This window comes from Rhinocladiella mackenziei, assembly GCF_000835555.1.
Source record: "Rhinocladiella mackenziei CBS 650.93 unplaced genomic scaffold supercont1.3, whole genome shotgun sequence".
In the NCBI taxonomy this organism is placed as follows: Eukaryota; Fungi; Ascomycota; class Eurotiomycetes; order Chaetothyriales; family Herpotrichiellaceae; genus Rhinocladiella; species Rhinocladiella mackenziei.
In genome coordinates this window covers 3,799,301-3,818,779 of record NW_013550602.1, presented here as the reverse complement: position 1 = coordinate 3,818,779, position 19,479 = coordinate 3,799,301, and the positions used below count along the sequence as shown (strand labels likewise).

Below are 19,479 nucleotides of genomic sequence, written 5' to 3'. Positions count from 1 at the left end.
GAGGTACTCAAGCTACGGTAGATGAAAGGAAGCGCGTGATGTTCAACGACCTCCAATACCACAAAGATGTCTGCTGGTATCTTGGGTTCTTGAGATGACAAACAACTAACGGAGAGAAGTCTCGTCCTGGTGATTGGCTGATTGGAGGTGAAGATATCATTCATGTTGTTGCCTTCGGTACTCGCTTTGTCGGCACTAGGGAGTGCTTGCTTGTGTTTATTCCTGTTATGGAAATTAGGTCAAATGTGAGCATTGAGGAAAAGTCTGCCTGATTTCGATGATGCTGAGCTCACAACCCCAGGCTCTATACTAGTCTTCTTCCCCCCCCGCACTTTTCTACTGATTGGGTGCCTGTCAGGTGCCAAAGCACTTCGTGTCGCTTGTACTCCCAAATTTGCGATTTTCTCAATTCCGTTAGTCACGGTGTATTCAAACTGCGACTTCTTGAGCGTCATCCCGTCGGATGGGACACATCCAGCCATATCGTGATCGTCTGGCGAGAGACAGCAATCACCAGCGCTGCAATCGATACCTGAGCGAGAATGGCTGAAGCCGCGGCTCTAATCGGCCTCGTGGCCGCCATAGCTCAGTTTGCTGAGTATGGCATGAAACTGTCCGAGCGTCTTGAGGATTTCTCGTCCTCGGTCAACGACAGGCCAAGTGCCTTCACCGCGATCAAAGTTCGGCTGCCCGCCGTCTTGGGAATCCTCAAGCGCATTAACAAACAAATCGACAATCACCTGCTTGGCATTTCTGAAGCCGAGATGCTATTCCCTGTTATTGCCAACACTGTCGGCCAAGTCAAGTCGTTGCTGATAATAATTGAAAAGTCAGCACCGCCTAAGAAAGGCGCACTTGTTACCAGGTATATCAAGGCGATGCGGAGTCTTTCTCTCGATACGGAGGTTCAGAGAATCGGCGATCGGCTACAGGATAACCTTCAGATCATTTCACTGTTTCAGACGACGGGTCTCGTGGAGTCAACTCAACAGCCTACACAACAGTTGCCCTCTCCAAGTCCAGACGGCGTTGCTAACTCTCACGACGTCGTTACCTTGAGCCAGATCGCTGCGATAGCTGGCGACCAAGCCGAAACGACTTCGATCAAGACATCAGATGGTAGTTCAACATCGATTTCTGGTACAGATAAACTTGATATTAAATTGTCTGTCTCGAGCCTGCAACCAACATGTGAAAGCAGGACCGCGCCGTCGGACTCGGACCATCCTGAATCATCGCCGCACAAAACTGGACACGGGGGAAAGTCTTCCAAAGACTTCGCTTTGACCGCCCCGTCAGCAGACCGTTGCTCATCGTCCTGCAGTTGCGTTTGTCATCGACCATACCAGCTCTCCACACCGTCCTTCTTATCGCAGCTAATAGGACATCTCTCCGTCAACTATGCCGGTCAAGCATTTGTCAAAGTGCCTTGCAACGAACGGAATTGTCGAAAGCGAAAAGAGTCTGCGGCACGTATGACCTATCGCTTTCCCAACTGGGCTTGGGATCGAGTCGTTCATATGGCTCTGTCCTCCACGGCGTTGAACACCAAGGTGAATCTTAACACGATGAGGGTTTTACCTGATTCTGCGGAGGTGTTTTCGGTCATATCCAAAGGTGACATTAACAAGCTTCGAGACATGTTCAAGTTTGGACAGTCCTCCATCTATGATGTGTCGCGGTCGAGTTGGACCCTTGTTCATGTAAGTCTCTCGGATTCCGGCTCTCATGCTACAGCTCTGATTGTCCTTAGACTGCTTTCACGCTGGGCAGAAGAGAAATGTGCGAGTTCTTAATATCGGAAGGAGCAGATCTTACTATAGACGCCGCAAATGGCAGGTATGACTCCTCTTGCGCCATCGTCGTTCAAGGTCCTGAGTCTCATTCATAGTAATGTCATTGAGAGGGCCTGGATCCACGCCCAGAAATCCGCCAAAACTCCCGGAGACTATGTCATGTGTGATAACGAAATTCTGAGAGAAGTTGACCTGGATGACTTCGTGAGCAGCCAGCAATACAACCTGATCCAGAAGATTGTCCTCGGGATCTCAAAACTGAAACTCTCCGATGTTCTTGAAAGTTCAACATCCGACATCGATGGCACTGACATCCGCGGTGCCACGGCGTTATGGTGGTCTGCCGCGCAGGGAAATATCCCAGCACTACGTATGCTCCTGGAGAATGGTGCCAGCCATGCAATTGGAGCCGCCATGTCGCAGACTCCTTTGCATATGGCCAGGAACGCCGAAGTCGTTCGCAGCCTTCTGCAACATCAGGCTCAAGTGGATGCCAGAGACACAGCCGGGCGCACACCTCTGCATTGCTTCTGCTACCGCCAAGTAGGAGCTTCAGCAGGCATTGTCCGCGAGATCCTCAAAGGCGGCGCCGATGTTAATGCAGTCGCCTCCGGTGGACAAACACCACTTCACTACGCCACCATGTTCGACAATGCAATCCTTATCCCACCACTACTGGAATTCGGCGCTGATATAAATGCCCTCAAAGATGAGAATGTCACTCCCTTAATGGCGGGGATTCGATACGATAAATCTCGTGCCGTCAAATGCCTCTTGGAGAACAATGCCGACCCGACAATCGAGAACCAGTACCGTCAGAATATTCTGCACGTGGCCGCAATCTATGCCGGCCCAGAATGCATGAAGATTCTCGCTTCTTCTGATCTTGGGCGACTTGATCCAGGAGCCCGTGACTTCAAGGGTTGCACACCGTCGGAATACTTTGGGGTTCGCAAATTTGTGTTTGATGATTTGGAGCAAGCGTTCCGCAATCTCATCGGTGCTGCGGGAAGTGTAACCGGCGATGAGTCCGATAGGGAAGACGACGACATTGATAAACGAAAAGCAGATGCTGGAGCCGACTGCCAACGGTTCGTGATGCCAGGCTCCTTTTCGGCCTCATAGATCCTAGACGAAAGACATGGCGGGATTATTCTCCTGAGCTCAGAGTCCGTCTGACCAATTTGTTCGCTCACCCAATTGAACAGGGGACGTTTAGTTCTTACTAACAAGACATGAGAAATGTTGAGGAGAACAAAAGCCCGCCGAGAAAACATTCTACCGAATCGGGTTAAGTGTTCGCGATACGAATGAAGGGTGCGGCAAGGTTGCCAACTTACCAAAACACGACTTTCTCCGAGCAGAGCTCCCATAATACGCGCAAATATGAATACTGGCGTAAAACGGACCCTCTTCAGAAAGCCGGCCTGGGATGCGCCCACCACCTCACTCCCAGATGACTCCTCCATTTTCGGACGGAGTGTTGTGTACGATGATATCCTGCGGGCCGAGCAAGCGAAAAGAGAGAGAAAGGCGGCCAAGGCCAAGACTTGCACAGATAAAGAGAAAGGGAAAGGGGAGGGACTAGAGACGAAAAGGAGAAGAATATCAATCGATGATGAGGACGGGGCCAACCAGAACAGGGAGGAAGATTCGCGAAGCAATTTAAGTCAGACAAGGACGAAAAACATAACGAAACGTCGAGATGGACCCGTGACGCGGAGTACACCTCAGGAGGCGAAGCAGTTGGCGGAAGGGCGAAATGCTTCACCTCGAACATACCGGTCTCCGCGACGAGGGCGGGGTGTAGGAGATGTGACTGTACTAGACGACGATGCTGACCAGGTCGAAGACGATGAATTGGTGATGTTGACGCCCCCCAAACCAACGAAGACATCGCCTACGAAACGCCAATCAAAACCGCCATTAGACGTCGAGGATTCGGAAGAGGAGGATGAATACCTGCGTGAATTGAAACAGAAGGCACGCGAAAAAGCCCGACTTCAGCGACAAGGCGTCGATTCGGAGCGGTCGCGCACACCAACCACGTCGTCCTTGGCTTTGAATCGGAACGCAAGATCATCATCCACAGAGCAGAACGATAGTCGTCCAATCTCTGCTGGTTCAGCTCGAGAGTCCGCCAGGACCACACCTGCCTCTGAGCCTGAAGATGATCCGCGGGTCAAGATCCTCATCCAGTCAGAAATACCGAATACAAGGCCCCTGATCGTCATGCGCAAAGCTTCACAGTCTCTAAAACAGGTGAAAGAGTACTGGTGCATGAAATCGACGTTGGACGAATCCACGGCCAAAAAGGTCTTTTTCACCTGGAAAGACACGCGATTATTTGACTCGACCACCATGCGAGGCATCATCCGCCAACTCAAGCAAGACCACTACCGTCAGCAAAGCGTCAGTCTCGACCAAGATGACGAGGATGACGACCACAGCAGTGCCGTCCAAGACCCGAGCAAAGGGAACATCATACTCGAGGCCATGACGCAAGAGATCTACGAGAACAAAATGCGACAGAAAGAGCAGGGCCGGAAAACGGAGACGTCTGCGGATGAAGAGCAAGAAGATTATTACGAGGGCGATTCTTCACGGGCAACCACGGGCATGAGAGACGGTGCCGAGGCAGAGGATCAGTCCAGCAGCGCCATCGTGATTTGTCTAGTCAGCCAGACTCTCGAACCCATGCAGTTGCGAGTGCGACCACACACGACCGTGGCAAAGATCATGCGTGGCTTTGCGGCGATGAGGAAAATCGAAGAGGGCAAGACACCGTGGTTGATTTTTGACGGAGACCGCTTGGACCCCGACGATACTGTGGAACAAGTTGGTTTGGAGAATGATGATAAGGTCGAAGTACGTATCCGATAAGAGCTAACAAGGAGAGATGGTAGAGAGCAGAGAGCAGATCAGAAGACGATCTAGAAAATAACGAATCGTCCAACGGTCACGAATCATGCATGAACCAAATCAGCTTTGTGAAGGAATCTTTTTCTTCGTTTATTGATTTCAGCTCCTTGTCCATTCCTAGCCAGCCCTGATCTTTTTGACCAGAAGCCAGAAGGATAACTCTTCGCGATTCGACAGGCCGGTCTTTTGGGCCCATTTCTGCTTGGGTATGGAAATGCGAGATCCATCCATTCCATCAGCACTGCAACCGCTGCATTCCCATTGCATTGGACTGGAGCGCCCTCCACAAGGGAAAAAGGTGTTCAAAAATTCTTTTCACAACGCCCCATCGTTTTTACTTTTTCTGAGTCTGTCAGGTCGTTCCATACCGCGGCAAATCCCAAATCATATTTCTCATCTTCCGTTCCCAGACCCCAGAATCAACAAAACATCGGAAAGGTGTAATGCTGTTTAGTGGCCACCGGTTCTTCTGGCTTCGGCAATGACGCGTTGCAGTTCGTCGACCTTTCTCTTCGCACGACCGAATGTACCGAGCTGCAATCATCGATCTCTGTTAGCCCCATTCTTCCCGTTATGCGTCAAGTTGCCTCAAACTGCCCGATATTGACGTGAACTTCATCACCATAACTTGAGTCCGTGAGAGAACCTCGATCCGTCTCCTCGAACGTAGATATCCGAAAACAATGCTCAGACAAAGAGTAAAATTTTGTGGGGAGACGTACCCTCTTCTTTGCCAACTTTCTAGCACGCTTATCCTTACTGTTGCGCAACAATTCGATAACACGACGTTCGTACGGTGCGAGACCAGCGACTTCCTTGACAATTTCGCGGACGAAAGCTGTGCGCTTACTCAGGTGGCCTTTTGTGCGGCTGATGCGTGGTTTCGGGGTGATGGGTGTGACTTTCTGTTCATTGAGAAGGATGCCGTTAGCCATAACTTGCGCTCTTGTCAGTAGCAATGAGGCAGACCTCGGCAAAAGGACACCGCAATCGAAGGAATTCTCGAATGGAAACGGTAACGAAGATTGACCTCTCTTCGCCGCTGGGATGTCGACTTCTTGTCTGGGATTTGCTGAAGTGATTGCGACTTACATGGCCCTTGTTCAAGCCGACAATAATGCCGGACTTCTCAGTTGCTTCCTTCGCCATTGTTGATGACGGTATTGGCGACGGTGACTGAGAGTGTGCACGAGTTTGTTTGTTCGATGAAAGATCGAGGTCCGCTTTGGTCAAGCATTTCGTACTCGCCAAGACTTCGATTGTGGGCTCCTGAAACGGAAAAGCGCCCTTATATTTTCTTGGCATAATTGGCGTGTTTGTCCGTACAACTTTTCAAGTCCTTTCCCGGCTGCATCTCCTATTGATCTGGTCTGATATGGAGGTTCGACATTCGATGTCGACCGTGAATAAACCGCGTCAATACTACGACTTCAACGAATGCATCACCAACTTCTTGTAGCCCTCCAATGCCTCCTCCATATCCCCCACCGTCAATGCCTCATCCTTCCCGTGGGCCACCAGAATACTGCCAGGCCCGTATAGATACCTCTTGACTCCGTCCGCGACTTCAAGATTCGGCACATCAGTCCCATAGTTCACCGTAATAGTATCGAATCCGTCAACATCCGCATCCAAAGGAATGGGACCGTAGCCTTGGCTGAATTCCAACTCCAACCGCTCATCCGGGTCGATTGATCGGACAGCATGCTTGATAATTTCCTTTACTCCCTCCACCGTACCTCCTGCCAATCGAAAGGCTATATTCGCCATGGCGAATTCAGGGACAACATTTGCTGCCACGCCTCCTTGCATGTAACCTATGTTAACTGTACTCTTTCCATACTTTTCGCTACGGGGTAAACCCCCCTTCTCTTCGGGAATATCGCCTAGTTTGTCCAGCACCGCCAAAGCCGGGAGGATCATGCTATTCGCACTGCGTCCCAGCCAAGGATATCCTGAGTGCGCGGCTTTGCCGTGAGCCTTAATGGTAAGCATGATGATGCCCTTGTGGCCGGCAGCTAGTTTGCCCTCTGTAGGCTCGCCGAACAAAATGGCCTTGTAGTCCGAGTTGGTTCTGCTGTAGAGCCCCGAGTCGGAAAAGTGTCTCATTCCGTCTCCGTACTTCTCTTCCCCGACCACGAACAGCAACGCCACGTCGGATGGATTGATCTTTGCCCGGGGATCGGCAAGTAAATCGAGCAGTGTTTGGATCTGGACCGCCACACAGGCTTTATCGTCGACTGTACCACGTCCAGCGATCACAATGTCCCTCCGAGAGGAAGGAGAGGCCTCCGATTTCTTCGGGAGAGACAGCGAGTACGGGATATGTGGCGGAACAGTGTCGATATGGGAGCTCAACAGAACCTGGGGAGAAGTCTCAGACTTTGGAGTCTCCGCTCCTCCGTACTTCGAAACATCTGGATATGCGTAGACATTAAGTCGCTCCTTGGTGCTGTTGGGCCGCGGAACGTTTTGAGTTTGGACGGTGAAATTATGAGCTTCCAGGATGGAGATAATGAGCCTTCCCACCGCCAGCTCGTTGTCCGTGATTGATTCCACTTCACATATTGCTCGATGGAGCGAGAGTAAAGGCGATGCAGCTATTACATCGGAGAGCTTTTGATGGGTAGAGGACTCGGATGGCTGAAATGGGACAGGATGTTGTTCATGCATGGTAACGAGCGCCTGGGACGCGCACGTTGCGAGCAGTATCGGGGCTCCGCTCCAGAACAGCTTCATGTTTCCAGCCAGACAAACTTGGAGAGTCTAAATATTCATATGTGGAATGAACAAGGAGTGTGTTGATCAACCAAAAAGAGAGTTGGCTCGGTAAATGCATGCTGCGGGATAACGGCCCGAAGGATCGTCACATATCTGAAAATCCCCCTACTGAAAGACATGATCGAGACCAGGCCATTCGCCAAGCTCAACTGATGCAATCGATTCTCGATTGGATTCTACGGGGATTTGGTGATCATGTCTCATTTGACTATGCTTTTGCTTTGCCTTTCGCAGTTCCATTCGCCACCTTGGGTTTTTCCTTTCTTCGTTCCCACACCATCAGATAGCCTTCCCTGGTGAAAAGCGTCTCGGCTTCCGCTCGTTCAACCCACAGATCCTGAACTTCCAACCATTCCGGGAGATCGCTTCGCTGGGCGTATGCCGCGGCTTTGTCTCGCAGCTGAACCTTCCACGCTACCTTTTGACCCTCTGCTCCGACGGCTTTGTTTGCGGCATCTGCAGCATTTGAATCTTCACCCCCGCCGGTGGACACCGATGTAGTGTCAAGGATGATATTGGCCACCATCTCATAAAAAATAGGTTCACCGGGTGGATGGATCGCTGGATTGGGTTCGACATAAGGCGACATATCCAATCCTCGAGCGGAAGGAAATGTCACAATGGTGGGATTCCTCTCGGACACGAATTTGTTGACACTGAATCTCTTGATGTGGAAGAGAAGGTACGGAGGAAGTGGATGCAAAAGCCGATGTCGAACTCGATGGGCCTGTCTCTCAGAAGCATGGATACCATCGTACTTCTGTAATAACGAAGTGAGGGGAACTTGGGGAATGATATTTTTGGATTCGACGGCGTCTCGAAAGAGAGGCACCGGAGGGAGATCAAGAGTAAGGATGAGATATGGGGTAATGTTTGTCGCAATGTTCGATGATTCTTCAAATCTGAGACGATCACCGGTGGTATCAGATTTGGCCGTGATGGCTTGCGACTCCACTCTCAGTTTTCCCTGGAACGTCCTTTGAATGATGGATGACAATGTCTTCGTTTTCGAACCTCCAAGGGTAAGGTGGAGGTTGTTGAGAAACCAGGAGAGAAATTCAACCGGGTCGGATTGTTGAGTCAATGTGAACTTCTTCGAAGATCGTAGCGCGATCTCTTGTAGCAGCTCATGTGGTGACACATGTGATCGGAACGCTTTGGGATTCCACAACTTTCGCACCAGCGTGCTGAAACGGATGGGGAGCTGAGACGCCGTCGGAGGAAATGAGTGGAGGAGGAAGAAATTCCTCAGCGGTGCCACATGCGCCAGCGTCTGCACCACCACATTAAGATAATCGTTGGCTTTGATGTTGTTCATCCCAATAAAGCCCGGCCGATATTTCTTGTTCGATAGATCGGTGGACACCCGCGGCTCTCTGTCCAATTTTCGCACCTCGTCCTCGGTGAACTTGGGATCTACCACGTATTTGATGTCATCCAAGCTCTTGTTGTGTACTTCATAACCTTCCGGAAGTACATAGACTTTCTTCGTCTCCATGTTGATGTAGACATGATGATCCACTTCGAGCGCGTGAAAATATGCATGTGACTTGGGGCCGCGTCCTTGAAAATATTTGCCACAGACCAGACATGCGTAGACGTTGATATTCGAGAGCGAAACGGAGCACAATTTCTCAAAGTCAAAGTCGAGGAGGAATCGGTTGATGGTATCTAGGTACAGGTCGTTATAGCCTTCGGTGGGAGCGCTTTGTCGCAGTGGCGCGACCGGAAACCTGTCATCTTCGACATCGGATTCGAGATCATCCTTTTCTTCGTCATGTGGTACCTCTATTGATCTGCTCGTGTCCTTGGGCGTTTCGCTGTCGTGGGTTAAGTTGTTCTGCAGATCTCCGTTTGCAGCCTGCAATCCTTCCTCCGGGACATCTTCGACGCGCGCTCTTTTACTCGGCGGAGACGTGTCATTGATGACCCTCTCTAGAGGTTCTTCAGACTTGCGTTTCGACATGGTGGACCGCTTCGTCCATGCGAGATGAAATTCTCCAAGAGATATTTGACCCGGCAAAAAGCAAACGGTGCAAATAAGCTCCCCACCACAGGCAGACGCCTCGCCAAGGTGGGCCTTTTTCATTGCAAGACTCCGGTAACAGGAAAATATGACACGATATGTTCGAGTTTTGGATCAAGATCATGAATTAATCAAGCAATTCGTTTACAGATGGTGGTCAATGGACCGGGTATCATCGTGATCGTCAGTCGTTCAAATGGATGCCAACCCTTCCGACAACCCCAAGTAGACTATTAAATGTTGCCCCATCCGAATTGACGACCCAGACGGAGTGTCAAATGCGTGCTCGCCTTCCAAATCACGAAGTTGATTAAACCTTGCATACCAATAGTAATCGACCAATTTCCCATGAAGCGACACCAACCTGCGAAACTGAAGTTCTTCACCCAAGACCCGATGGGCCACACATCAGCGAGCAATGCATCTGCTCCAGTCATTCCAACTCTCGACTGATGAGTAAGATGATTCTGAGCAAGTGATCGCAGAAACAGGATTTCGAAGGGAAGCAACACGACTGTCTCGACAACGGAGGCAAGACTAAGAGCAAACATTTCCGCTGGGTGATTTGAAAGGATGGTGACACGATACTGTCCTTCTTCTCCATGGCGAAGATTTCTCGGCGGCTGTTGGCGATAGAGTAGTTCTTCCCGGACGGGCCGGAGGCCATGATCGATGTCCGTAGGTCGACGAATAGGTCTCGGATTTGTGAGGGGTAAACTGGCTGCTCGAGAAATGCCTGGGACAGGAGAACTAGGATCTGGGGAGTACTGACTAGGAGACGGACTGGAAAGAGCTGGAATAGGCGTGGACGGGCGCGGCCACGGATCGTCATCGGTGTCTGTTGAAGCAGCCTCGAGTAAGGTTTCAAGCGGAACGGTGGGCTGCGGAACAGCAGACTGCATGGTAATATCTTCCGGATCTGGAGACGTCGACACCACCAGAGACGTACTGATCCCACTTTGGGCATCGGCAGACTGGGCGTTTTCGGCTCTTGAGTTGTCTTCGATCTGGTCGGGGAGTGCTTGAGCTGTACTCGTGCCCGGCTCAACAACTAGTTCATCCCGAATATTGTTTTCGCTCCTTGGTTCTTGCATCGTTTGTGCCGCAGGCGGTAGGTCTGTTGGGTCGGGTGTCGAGGTCGACACATCACTAGCAGTATGTGAGCTCATTTCATCGGCCATGGCAAAAATATCCACGATGGCATGATCGGGGTCTAAGTTGTAGTCGTTAAAGGCGGAACGAATCGCCCTAACACGGAGCTGTCGCGGAGTGAGGTCCGACACGGTTTCGCGGTCCCGCTGAAGCATTTGTCGGCGGTACATCCTGCTCCGTTGGAGCAATTCCTCCTCGATATCTGGGCTTAACTCGACTGGCAGAGGAGCTCTCAGAGTTTGCAACAGTTTTTCCCAAAGCCAGAACGTGGCCGGAAACCACGTTCTGATGGCTTCCACCACCGCCTGGGCCCCGTAATAATCTCTACTGATTTGACTGCTCAAAGCCATGCGCGAGATAGTCGTGTCCTGGAAAGAGATGTTTTGTCTGGCGCTCAGAAGTGAGATGCGGTCAGGCCTGTCGGGTTTCACCACAAAATGGCGGGCGATCGCATAAAATTTTGTGAAGAGAAACTTGCCCACCCGGTCTTTGATGTAAGCAAGTAGAAATGGGTGGGAAACAATATTCATCGCGGAAGAGAACAACGAAGGCATCGAGCGACCGAGAGACAGCTCCGGAGCTTGAATGAGCGATGCCCTGGTAAACGGTATCAAGGATAGAAGATTTGGTGTGGTCTGGAGAGGCAGAAGGTAGAGTGACTGCAGGACGGAGAAGGCATAGAAAGGATATTGGACCGCAAACCAAAGAATTCGTAAGCTGCTCTGAATTAGCTGGAGGAAAAGTGTTCAGAAAAACCCTCTCACCTTTGGTTCCCGATCGTTCGGACGACCATTCCGCGCTCGGACAAAATGCTGGAAGATTGAAAGACATCGGGAAGACGGTCATCATCCAATACTTCATCTCTCAAAAATTCACTTAAGCTTGAAATCGTAGCCAACGGGATACCCGCAAAGAGGAAGGCTCTAGGTCCTAATATCCTCCATTCAGAAAGTATCATACTGGGGATGGGTAATCCCAGGTAAGATTTGTAGGTCTAGATAAGTCAGACATCAGAATGAGGATTTCCAGTTCAGCTTACAAGGAGTCGCCGGCGAAACGTCACTATCCAGCGCGTGGACAGTTTCTGAAGAAAGGTAACGAGCAAGCCAAAATGGGCGCCCAAGATGTTTTCGTCGAGAAGAAGCTGATGTTTCTGCTCATCGCTCATGGTTTGCCAGAAGGAGCGGTTCATCTTCTCTTTGCGAACAACGACGCCAACGGTGGATAAAGCGTCATTTTGCGCCCGCATAAATCTCCGACTCGAAGCCAGGGATGTCAAATTTTGGGGATGGCCTCGTGCGTCAAAATGTTGGACATAGTCACGACTGGTATCATGTTGTATGTTGGGACCGAGAAGGAAATCTCCATTGTCGTCTTGTTCGGGTGCCTCGAACGGCGACCTGCCCTGCAAGAACAGTCAGCATGCCTTCCAGAACCTCTTCGTGGTAGAAGCATGGTTTGCAAAAGACCAGGAGGACTGCCGGTCTTCCTCCAAAGAAAGCGTTTGAGCCGATAAGGGTTCTCTGTCAATACAAGTATCTTGGGGGCTGTCTCACCAAGGCCAGTCGGGTAAGGTGGGATTGGCGGCCCATTCTTCCAAAGTCGCAGGTATTCAGCGGCCGATAGAGGAAGGCAATCAGAGACAAGTCATAGAAGTGGAATAATTAATTGCATCGCGAACGAGTGCTCACTACTCACTGGCGAATAAGGCTTAATTCAACGAGTGGGCGCCCTTGAGAGAAATGTCGACAAATCTCAGGAAACAACGCGCACAGCGCTTCACAGTGACTAACCGGTTACCAACGGTGAGCGCTTCGCGCATCATACGTTGGAAGCAGCAGGTGGGATGGAGGATGTTGGGACGGACTGATGATTTTGTCGACCAGGATACTATTTCGCGGTAGTCACGAGTTCAAACTGGCAGTTCGTCATGATTTTAGCCAATTTCATACTAGCTCCATGTGGTTGTGACCAAATAGGTCTACTCGCTCAACTCCACTAACGCCAAGTAGTGTAATTGTGGGCTTGACAGAAAAGCTCTACTGCTGCCCAGACGATACACTGGATCTCGTACTTAGATGCGTAGATTAGGGATTATGTGGTCGGATACGAACAGCTATTGTACTATTGAATATCACACCAGGCCGGTTAGGCTGAATTGTGATAACAGCCCTCTCCTCACGGCTCTCCCTTTCCGTAACTGCCGATACTACCAGTATTGTCATGATGGAAGAGTCTTCTCCACAAAGGAGACCGTTTCTCTTCAAACTTCGGCTCGTCGCTATCCTCGCTCTCCGCGCCGCCATCTTTGGAACCTCCGTCAACCTTCTTCAGGCTTTTCTTGTATTTTCTTTTCAAATTCTCGAGCTGCTTTTCTCCTTCTTCCTTCTCCTTCCGCCAGCGTTCCAGGGCGGTTCTCAGTGATTCTCCTTTTTGCAGGTGTTGTTCAACATTGCCAATGCGTGGGACCATCAGGAACCGCTCTAGGTTGAGTGTTTTGTATTGCTCTTCGGCCTGACGGAGCTCGCGGAGCTGTTTCTCTCTCTTATATCGCTGTTCGGTCTCATTTTCTTTGTGGCCCTGTTTTGCCTGAGATGCTGCAAATCGGGTGCCCACAGACGTCGTGGATTTCCGTTCATCCTCCTCTGTCCGGAGTTCGCGGTCAAGGCGCCGGAATGGATACAACGGGAGGGTATATAAGAGAAGTTTGACAAGATCAAACAGGTTGACGACCACAATGTGGAGGATCTGGACCAGGAGGTAAAATGGGAGAGTAAACGCCCCGAGGACAACCTTGAAAGTGTCGTTCCACCATTTCTGTTTCTGCCTGAGCATTTCCCTGTGCCTCCTCCTCTCCTCCACAGCCGTGTACGGGCCTTGGATAGGACGGTCCCCGTTGTCGTCGGCACTATTGATCCTCTCCGGTCCATCTTTTGCGAGCGACTTCTTGTGTTTCTTTCCCCTCTTTCTTCTTCGTAGCAATTCCCGGCTGTGTATGCGTTCCGCGACGATGACGCGAGCAGTGAGGACCATGTTGGATGGGACCTTGACAAACCATGTGTCGAGAGCGCGGAGTACACTCCACCATTGACTTTTTGCGTGCTCCATTGCGAATCCATCCGGGGGTAATCCCAAAATCTTGTTCTTGTATTTCGTCATAATGCGCATTGGTGTTCCCGCATTGAGGACGAAGATGATGGTGGCCACCAGGGCCACAAAAGCGGCGATCAAGAATGAATTGACTGTCGGATTGTCGGGTGCACCTCCCATCGAGAAAATGCTGGATGCGAAACTCAGCGGCAGGAAAACAACGGTCGCGTAGGTAAAAATACGGACGTCGTCGGCCGAGCGATTTGATACTCGTGCCTCTTTCAGGTTCAAGTCATCAAGGAGCCACTGGCGTAGCTGCGTGATATGGTCAATCCTGTTTTTGACATGGTCGTGCATGTAATCAAGAGCCTTGACATTGGCGGTACCCTCGCGCTCCCAGATATCGATCTCTTCCCGATAGGCGGCTTCGTCGTCCCGTGTCCAACGCGGCTGCGTCTCCCGGAAGGCTGCCCTGGTTGTCCAACTTCTTGTCATATTCCTGATGGCTTCGAGGCTGTCCTTCACATCGAAAAGCAGTTTAATCAGATCGCCGTAGAGAAGGTAAGTCTCCTTGTTCTGGTCAAACGTCCTGCTAAAGCTGTCGTACTTGTTCAAACTGTAAAACCGATTGTCCTGCAAAAAGAATCAGCCAGACCATCCCGGTATCGGGTGAAGCGACCCTACCTTTTCTCCAGAGACTTCCGCAACATAATCCAGGATCCCTTTCGTCTCATTCACCATGGTCTCGGTCGCTTTGGCAAACCATCTCGCCTCTAATATCTTTCGTTGACTATGCCGCGTGTTCTTATTTCCTTCTCCAGAAGGAGCAACAAGATCAAAGGAATTCTCGTCAGCAAACCATCGGCGGTTGCCACGAGGCATATAAACGAGAACATGGCTCGTCCAGTAGCGGTCATTGAGGTCCCCGACAAAGTGAATGCTGATCGCCGCCGTGTCGATACACCAGTCTTCCCGACCGGGGCAGGGCAATCCTACCCCGTCAAAAATTGAGTTCTGGGGGCTCCCCTCTCCATCTTCTTCGTCACTGCTGTCGTCGCTGCTGTCATCGAGATCTGCCGGAGTCTTTCTGAAGACACTGTAGAAGCCGAAATGGAGCTCCGTGACCCAGGTGTTGGCATGTCTTCGTGTCTGTGGGGTGGACAAATTATTACTCGGAAATAGTGTGACATCTTGGAGTTCGAAAACTTACCTCATCGTGCAAGAACATCCCTCGTTTTTGATGGCGTTCCAGAAATTCGGGGAGATAGAACTTCTCAACGCCGGCAGCTCCTAGCATCAACGCTAGGGCCGTGCGAGGAGCACAATTGTAGACATATCTGCACAGGGGATTCGTCAGCACTGCAGAAGACGATCATCCAAACACTTGGCTGCCAGAAATTTTCAGAATTACTCAGCGAGGTGCACTGAGAGAAAACGCCGCATTCCTCGGCCGGAAGACAATTTTATCCCATCAAAGGGGTTCGACCGACCGACCGTCATTTAACAGCTTTAACTGCGCCTTGCTCCGTGAAAGCGTCTCGATGCGGGTTTCCACCAAAGGCAACTCCTGACAATCTTGGAAATCGGCGTCGGGCAGCGCTGAAGATGAGCAGGTTTTGAGTGTGAGTCTGACTTACATCAACCGCTTCTTGATCTCATTCCTCTCTCTCTTGCTTCGAAGCTTTTCGAGGAGCTCTTCAGCAAAGTAAAGCCGTTCTTTTATCACTGTGCCAACCTTCCAGCCATTTTCTGTACCTGACCGGATAACTTCGTTGACAGCAGAAGTGTTTGCACGAAAACTGTCTTGCCCAAAGGAATGATCGTTGGCTTCAAACTGCGCGATGCATTTGGCAATAACCTTGAATTCGCTGTTCGGAAAATCATCGTCTAGGCTGAGCTCTCTTTTGAGACTCTGAACATCCTGGCGAAGTACCTCCTTGTCGCAAGAGCGATCTTCGGTAGTGAAGAAATCCGGATCATCAAATAACCATGCGGGCTCGCAGGGATTTTCGAGAATATTTGCTTCGTTGACCTTGGCATAGAATCCACGTTTCTTGATGGATCGGACAGACTTTTCATACTTGAAATTCTTTCGAAGATGTCTCTGAGACGATCCAGGTAGCTCGAAGCTGCCATCGTCGCCAACATTCCAAAAGCATCGTGTCGGATTCATCAGAAGGTGACGGTATTTCTGGCGAAGTAGGAAATGGGGAACGGTAAACATTGTCTGTTTACGTTTTCGATATTCCCGAGGACGGGGAGTCTTCGTAGCGGGCTCCAACTCTTCCGCGACTCTTCCGTCAATGAGAACACTTCTCAAGATGGTTGACGTACAAACTCGCACCATTTCCCTTGCGTCCATAGATTGGTCGATGGAGAATTCGGAATTCGAAGCCAGAATAAGCGCTAAAATGTACCTGTGCGGCTTTTTCCAGAGTGCTGCGTGCTGAAAGGTCTGTAGCTCCAAAGTTTGCCTCCACTCGTCCATTCGATTGTTAGGACCTTCATTCACAGGCGTCTTATTAAAGATACCACCATCGTATCCTTCACAAAGGATCATGCTGTCGGCAGTCCAGTGGAATCGTGGTTTCTGTTTCCCCGAACGACTGACTGCAATTAGACGCCTGCTCATTTCGCCAGTTGAGTCTTGGGGGGTTCCTCCTTGAGCTCTCAACTGCAGCAAGTCACGAGGCTGGAATGTATGGTTAAAGCTAAAACGGTCGAGGATCAGATTTCGCAATCCAACCACAGAGAACAGGTGTCGGAGTTGACTATCCTTGAGAACGTCATTCAACTTCGTCGACAAATCTGAGACGCGGTAAGAGGGGCATGATTGTCCAGAATCCGCCATCGTGCGAATAGCACCGAGGGTCTGCCAGATAAGTACCGACTGACAGAGATCATACTGGGGTACGATGATCTTATGGGGATTCTGATAGGAGTCTTCCCCCTTTTCAAGGCAGACTACCTGCCTGCCCTCTTCCCAAAGCCCAGATTTAGTGTTCTGAGATAATTTCAGGTGAGTGAGCCACCCTTTCAATCTTTTGGTAAGCTTTTCAAAGATGAAATCCTGGTCAACTGGAAGCTTCTCCCCGGCTTCGAAAAGCTTGAGAAAGTGTAGGCAACCTTGAATATAGTCATCCTCGACAGAGAGCATCGAGCCAAATGGTCGGTATTTCTTGGCCCACGTGCCTGAACGAGTTGTTTGAGCTATGTCAAAGCACCAATCCAAGTGACCCGTGCAGATTTGGATGATGTGCGTCTGTAGTGCCTTTTTCAAAGAATCATCGGCCACTTCACCTTTTTCGAGCAACCGATACATGTCAACAAGGAAACGGAACTGGAATCTATGATGATCAGTCATCCATATCCAAGAGTGCGAAAGACCTTACAAGCTGGATTTACTGTATTTGTTGTTCTCGAGAAAATGGCCGTCGGAGAAAAAGTAGGCCGCACGCACTTCTCCTTTGCTGCTCCAGTGAATAGGAATTGTGGTAACGAGCAGCAAGTGCTGAAGATGACGGCGAAATAGGAAACTTGAGTCCGCGCCGCCAAATGACCCCTTCCAATGTCCGTAACAGCTCATTCGTAGATATTCTTTGGTGTCTATGTACAGCGGATCTTCCAAATGTCAGCAGATTTCGTCATATCAATGAGGAGCCTTACCGTTTTCTCGCCTGATTTGCGTTCGTATCCGTGCAAATGCCTCTTCCAATCTCGAGTCTTGAGCCTGCCATCTGTTTGGGCGAGAGCCTCTTGCAAACAGAGGGATTCTGAATGATGCGATTGAATATTGTGAGGGTTCATATTCTTGTTCCCACTCCATACCGAAGAGCCGGTGGGAGGAAAACGTCTCCCCGCCCCAATTGGAAAAAGGCTTAATATTCCTCGTTTGGCCAAGGTCAGGGCCGTCTCTTGTTGATTCATTTGCGACTTCTTTTGTGGGTAGGCCTTCATCTAAGAGGAGTCGTGCACTTGCCAAATCATTGGACGCTTTGTACTTTTCATACTCTTCCATGAATGTTCTTTCATCCTGACGCTGTTCCTTGTACAACTCTCGTGGCTTGTTTGCGATCAGGTCCATGGAAAAAACTTCCTCACGTTGCCAGGGAACATGGTCAAGATGATAAATGGCAGTAACAGTACGTATCTCCCCTGGATGCATTCGAACACGGTGTTCATGGACTATCCCCAGGATTTTCTTGGCCTTTAGGGTGACATTTTCTTTCTCAACATCGCTCTCATCCGAGTTGTCACTATAAAAGGACGGATCTTTGTCATCGGTCCAGGAAGGTTTCAGAGGAACTGGTCGGCCATCTGCAAAGAGTGATGCATAGAATCGAACGTAACCTCCAGGCCCACCAGCAAGAGCAACCGCCGTAGGGCCCGTTGTGAAAAGTTCACCGTTCGCATTGCACGCATTTATCAGTCTCCCATCATTCATAAAAGGTGCTTCGACAAGGATCCCCATGTCGAAGATAAAGTCGACGTCGACAGTAGAACTGCTTGCCAAAGTATAATGCTGGATGACCTTCCCGTCTTTGATGGACCATTGGACCAGAGCACCAAATTTTTGATAGTTTGATGATATTCGAGGCCATCGATCGTGCACATACTCCACGTTGTGGGTTCCACTCTTGAGAGACTCCCCGTGAAAAAGCCTCAGACCCATACCATATTTCTCACCCCGAACAACTTCAGTCAGGGCGGACTCATTATAGTAGTTAGGTCTTGCCCGGAATAAACCGGAGGGTCCGAGGTCGAGCATCTTCACAATACAAATGAGCTCGCCTCGCTCGTTGACATATGCTACCGTCCCGTTTCCGTCTCCCAAAGCAATGTCAGTTGGAACGCTTGGCGAAGGGCCCGGAGGGGCCCTGAGAATGCATTCTGGGCTCAACTGGCAATCATCTCGAAGCCTTGATTCAGGCGATTCCGGTGGCTGAGAGGCTATATCTGCAGACGTAAGCGCGTCGAAGCGTGTCAAAGGAATGGGTTCAAACCCCTGGCAACCAGTCTATTTGTGTCGTTCGACAACAGAGATTGGTTATTTACCCTCTGATCCTCTGGGTAGCTTCCATAGAAATAGAGAACAGAGCGTTGACCCCGAAGCCGTCCAATATGAGCAGCATTGGTTACAGGCGCAAAGTCGGCGGTCACAATGCCAGCCTTATCGCCCTCCTGCTCACCGACCTGGTCAACGACAGCGTGATCGAGCAGATCACCGTTAACATCTCCAGGTGGTTCTGAGTTCATAGCTCGTGTGCCAACCTAAGCTCCGAACCAGCAACGATGGCTGAAGAGGAAGGAGGCACATTGTGACCGATGTCTGAAGAGTCGAACTTGGAGCCCATCGATGGCTAGTGCCCATTGAGACGTGAGGCGGGGGCACAGAGTTGCTTCGGCCACAAAATCGCTCGCCAATAAAAAAAAAAAACCTAAAGGTGCAGATCGCTTGGGGCGGAAAGGCTAGTGAGGCTGACGGTCAAACAATGCATATAGCGCGGTTGTTCCCTGCCGATAACGATCATCTAGTAACCCCCTAGGCTCGACGGATCATTAGGCTCATAGCCGACCAATCCGATGTTGACAACTAGACAGAGGACTTGGGCCTGTTGACGTGAAAGGTCGGAGACCAATCACGTCATGTTTGGCAAGGCTGGGAGCCGCAACGCATCTCATGCGATGGGGGAGGAAGAATGACTGGTCGGC

General features: G+C 50.4%; 7 protein-coding genes across 7 annotated transcripts; 2 read left to right on the top strand and 5 right to left on the bottom strand.

The window, feature by feature from the left end:
• Positions 1–542: 542 nt before the first annotated feature.
• Positions 543–2,921, top strand: Z518_04905 (uncharacterized protein; the record flags this gene model as incomplete). The annotated part of the gene is made up of 3 exons (XM_013418611.1): positions 543–1,703; positions 1,754–1,839; positions 1,892–2,921. The coding sequence occupies 3 exons, from the start codon at positions 543–545 to the stop codon at positions 2,919–2,921; spliced, it is 2,277 nt and encodes a 758-aa protein (XP_013274065.1).
• A 261-nt stretch (positions 2,922–3,182) lies between these two features.
• Positions 3,183–4,679, top strand: Z518_04904 (uncharacterized protein; the record flags this gene model as incomplete). The annotated part of the gene is made up of 1 exon (XM_013418610.1): positions 3,183–4,679. The coding sequence occupies one exon, from the start codon at positions 3,183–3,185 to the stop codon at positions 4,677–4,679; it is 1,497 nt and encodes a 498-aa protein (XP_013274064.1).
• Positions 4,680–5,168: 489 nt separating this feature from the next.
• Positions 5,169–5,653, bottom strand: Z518_04903 (60S ribosomal protein L36; the record flags this gene model as incomplete). The annotated part of the gene is made up of 2 exons (XM_013418609.1): positions 5,169–5,252; positions 5,441–5,653. The coding sequence occupies 2 exons, from the start codon at positions 5,651–5,653 to the stop codon at positions 5,169–5,171; spliced, it is 297 nt and encodes a 98-aa protein (XP_013274063.1).
• A 487-nt stretch (positions 5,654–6,140) lies between these two features.
• Z518_04902 (uncharacterized protein) lies at positions 6,141–7,457 on the bottom strand (the record flags this gene model as incomplete). Its single annotated transcript, XM_013418608.1, has 1 exon — positions 6,141–7,457. One exon carries the CDS (start codon positions 7,455–7,457, stop codon positions 6,141–6,143), a length of 1,317 nt encoding a protein of 438 aa, XP_013274062.1.
• Positions 7,458–7,707: 250 nt separating this feature from the next.
• Z518_04901 (uncharacterized protein) lies at positions 7,708–9,465 on the bottom strand (the record flags this gene model as incomplete). Its single annotated transcript, XM_013418607.1, has 1 exon — positions 7,708–9,465. One exon carries the CDS (start codon positions 9,463–9,465, stop codon positions 7,708–7,710), a length of 1,758 nt encoding a protein of 585 aa, XP_013274061.1.
• Positions 9,466–9,758: 293 nt separating this feature from the next.
• Z518_04900 (uncharacterized protein) lies at positions 9,759–12,269 on the bottom strand (the record flags this gene model as incomplete). Its single annotated transcript, XM_013418606.1, has 4 exons — positions 9,759–11,394; positions 11,442–11,671; positions 11,717–12,082; positions 12,234–12,269. The coding sequence occupies 4 exons, from the start codon at positions 12,267–12,269 to the stop codon at positions 9,759–9,761; spliced, it is 2,268 nt and encodes a 755-aa protein (XP_013274060.1).
• Positions 12,270–12,855: 586 nt separating this feature from the next.
• Positions 12,856–19,023, bottom strand: Z518_04899 (uncharacterized protein; the record flags this gene model as incomplete). The annotated part of the gene is made up of 7 exons (XM_013418605.1): positions 12,856–14,400; positions 14,452–14,916; positions 14,978–15,104; positions 15,405–17,114; positions 17,160–17,388; positions 17,434–18,772; positions 18,823–19,023. The coding sequence occupies 7 exons, from the start codon at positions 19,021–19,023 to the stop codon at positions 12,856–12,858; spliced, it is 5,616 nt and encodes a 1,871-aa protein (XP_013274059.1).
• Positions 19,024–19,479: the final 456 nt, after the last annotated feature.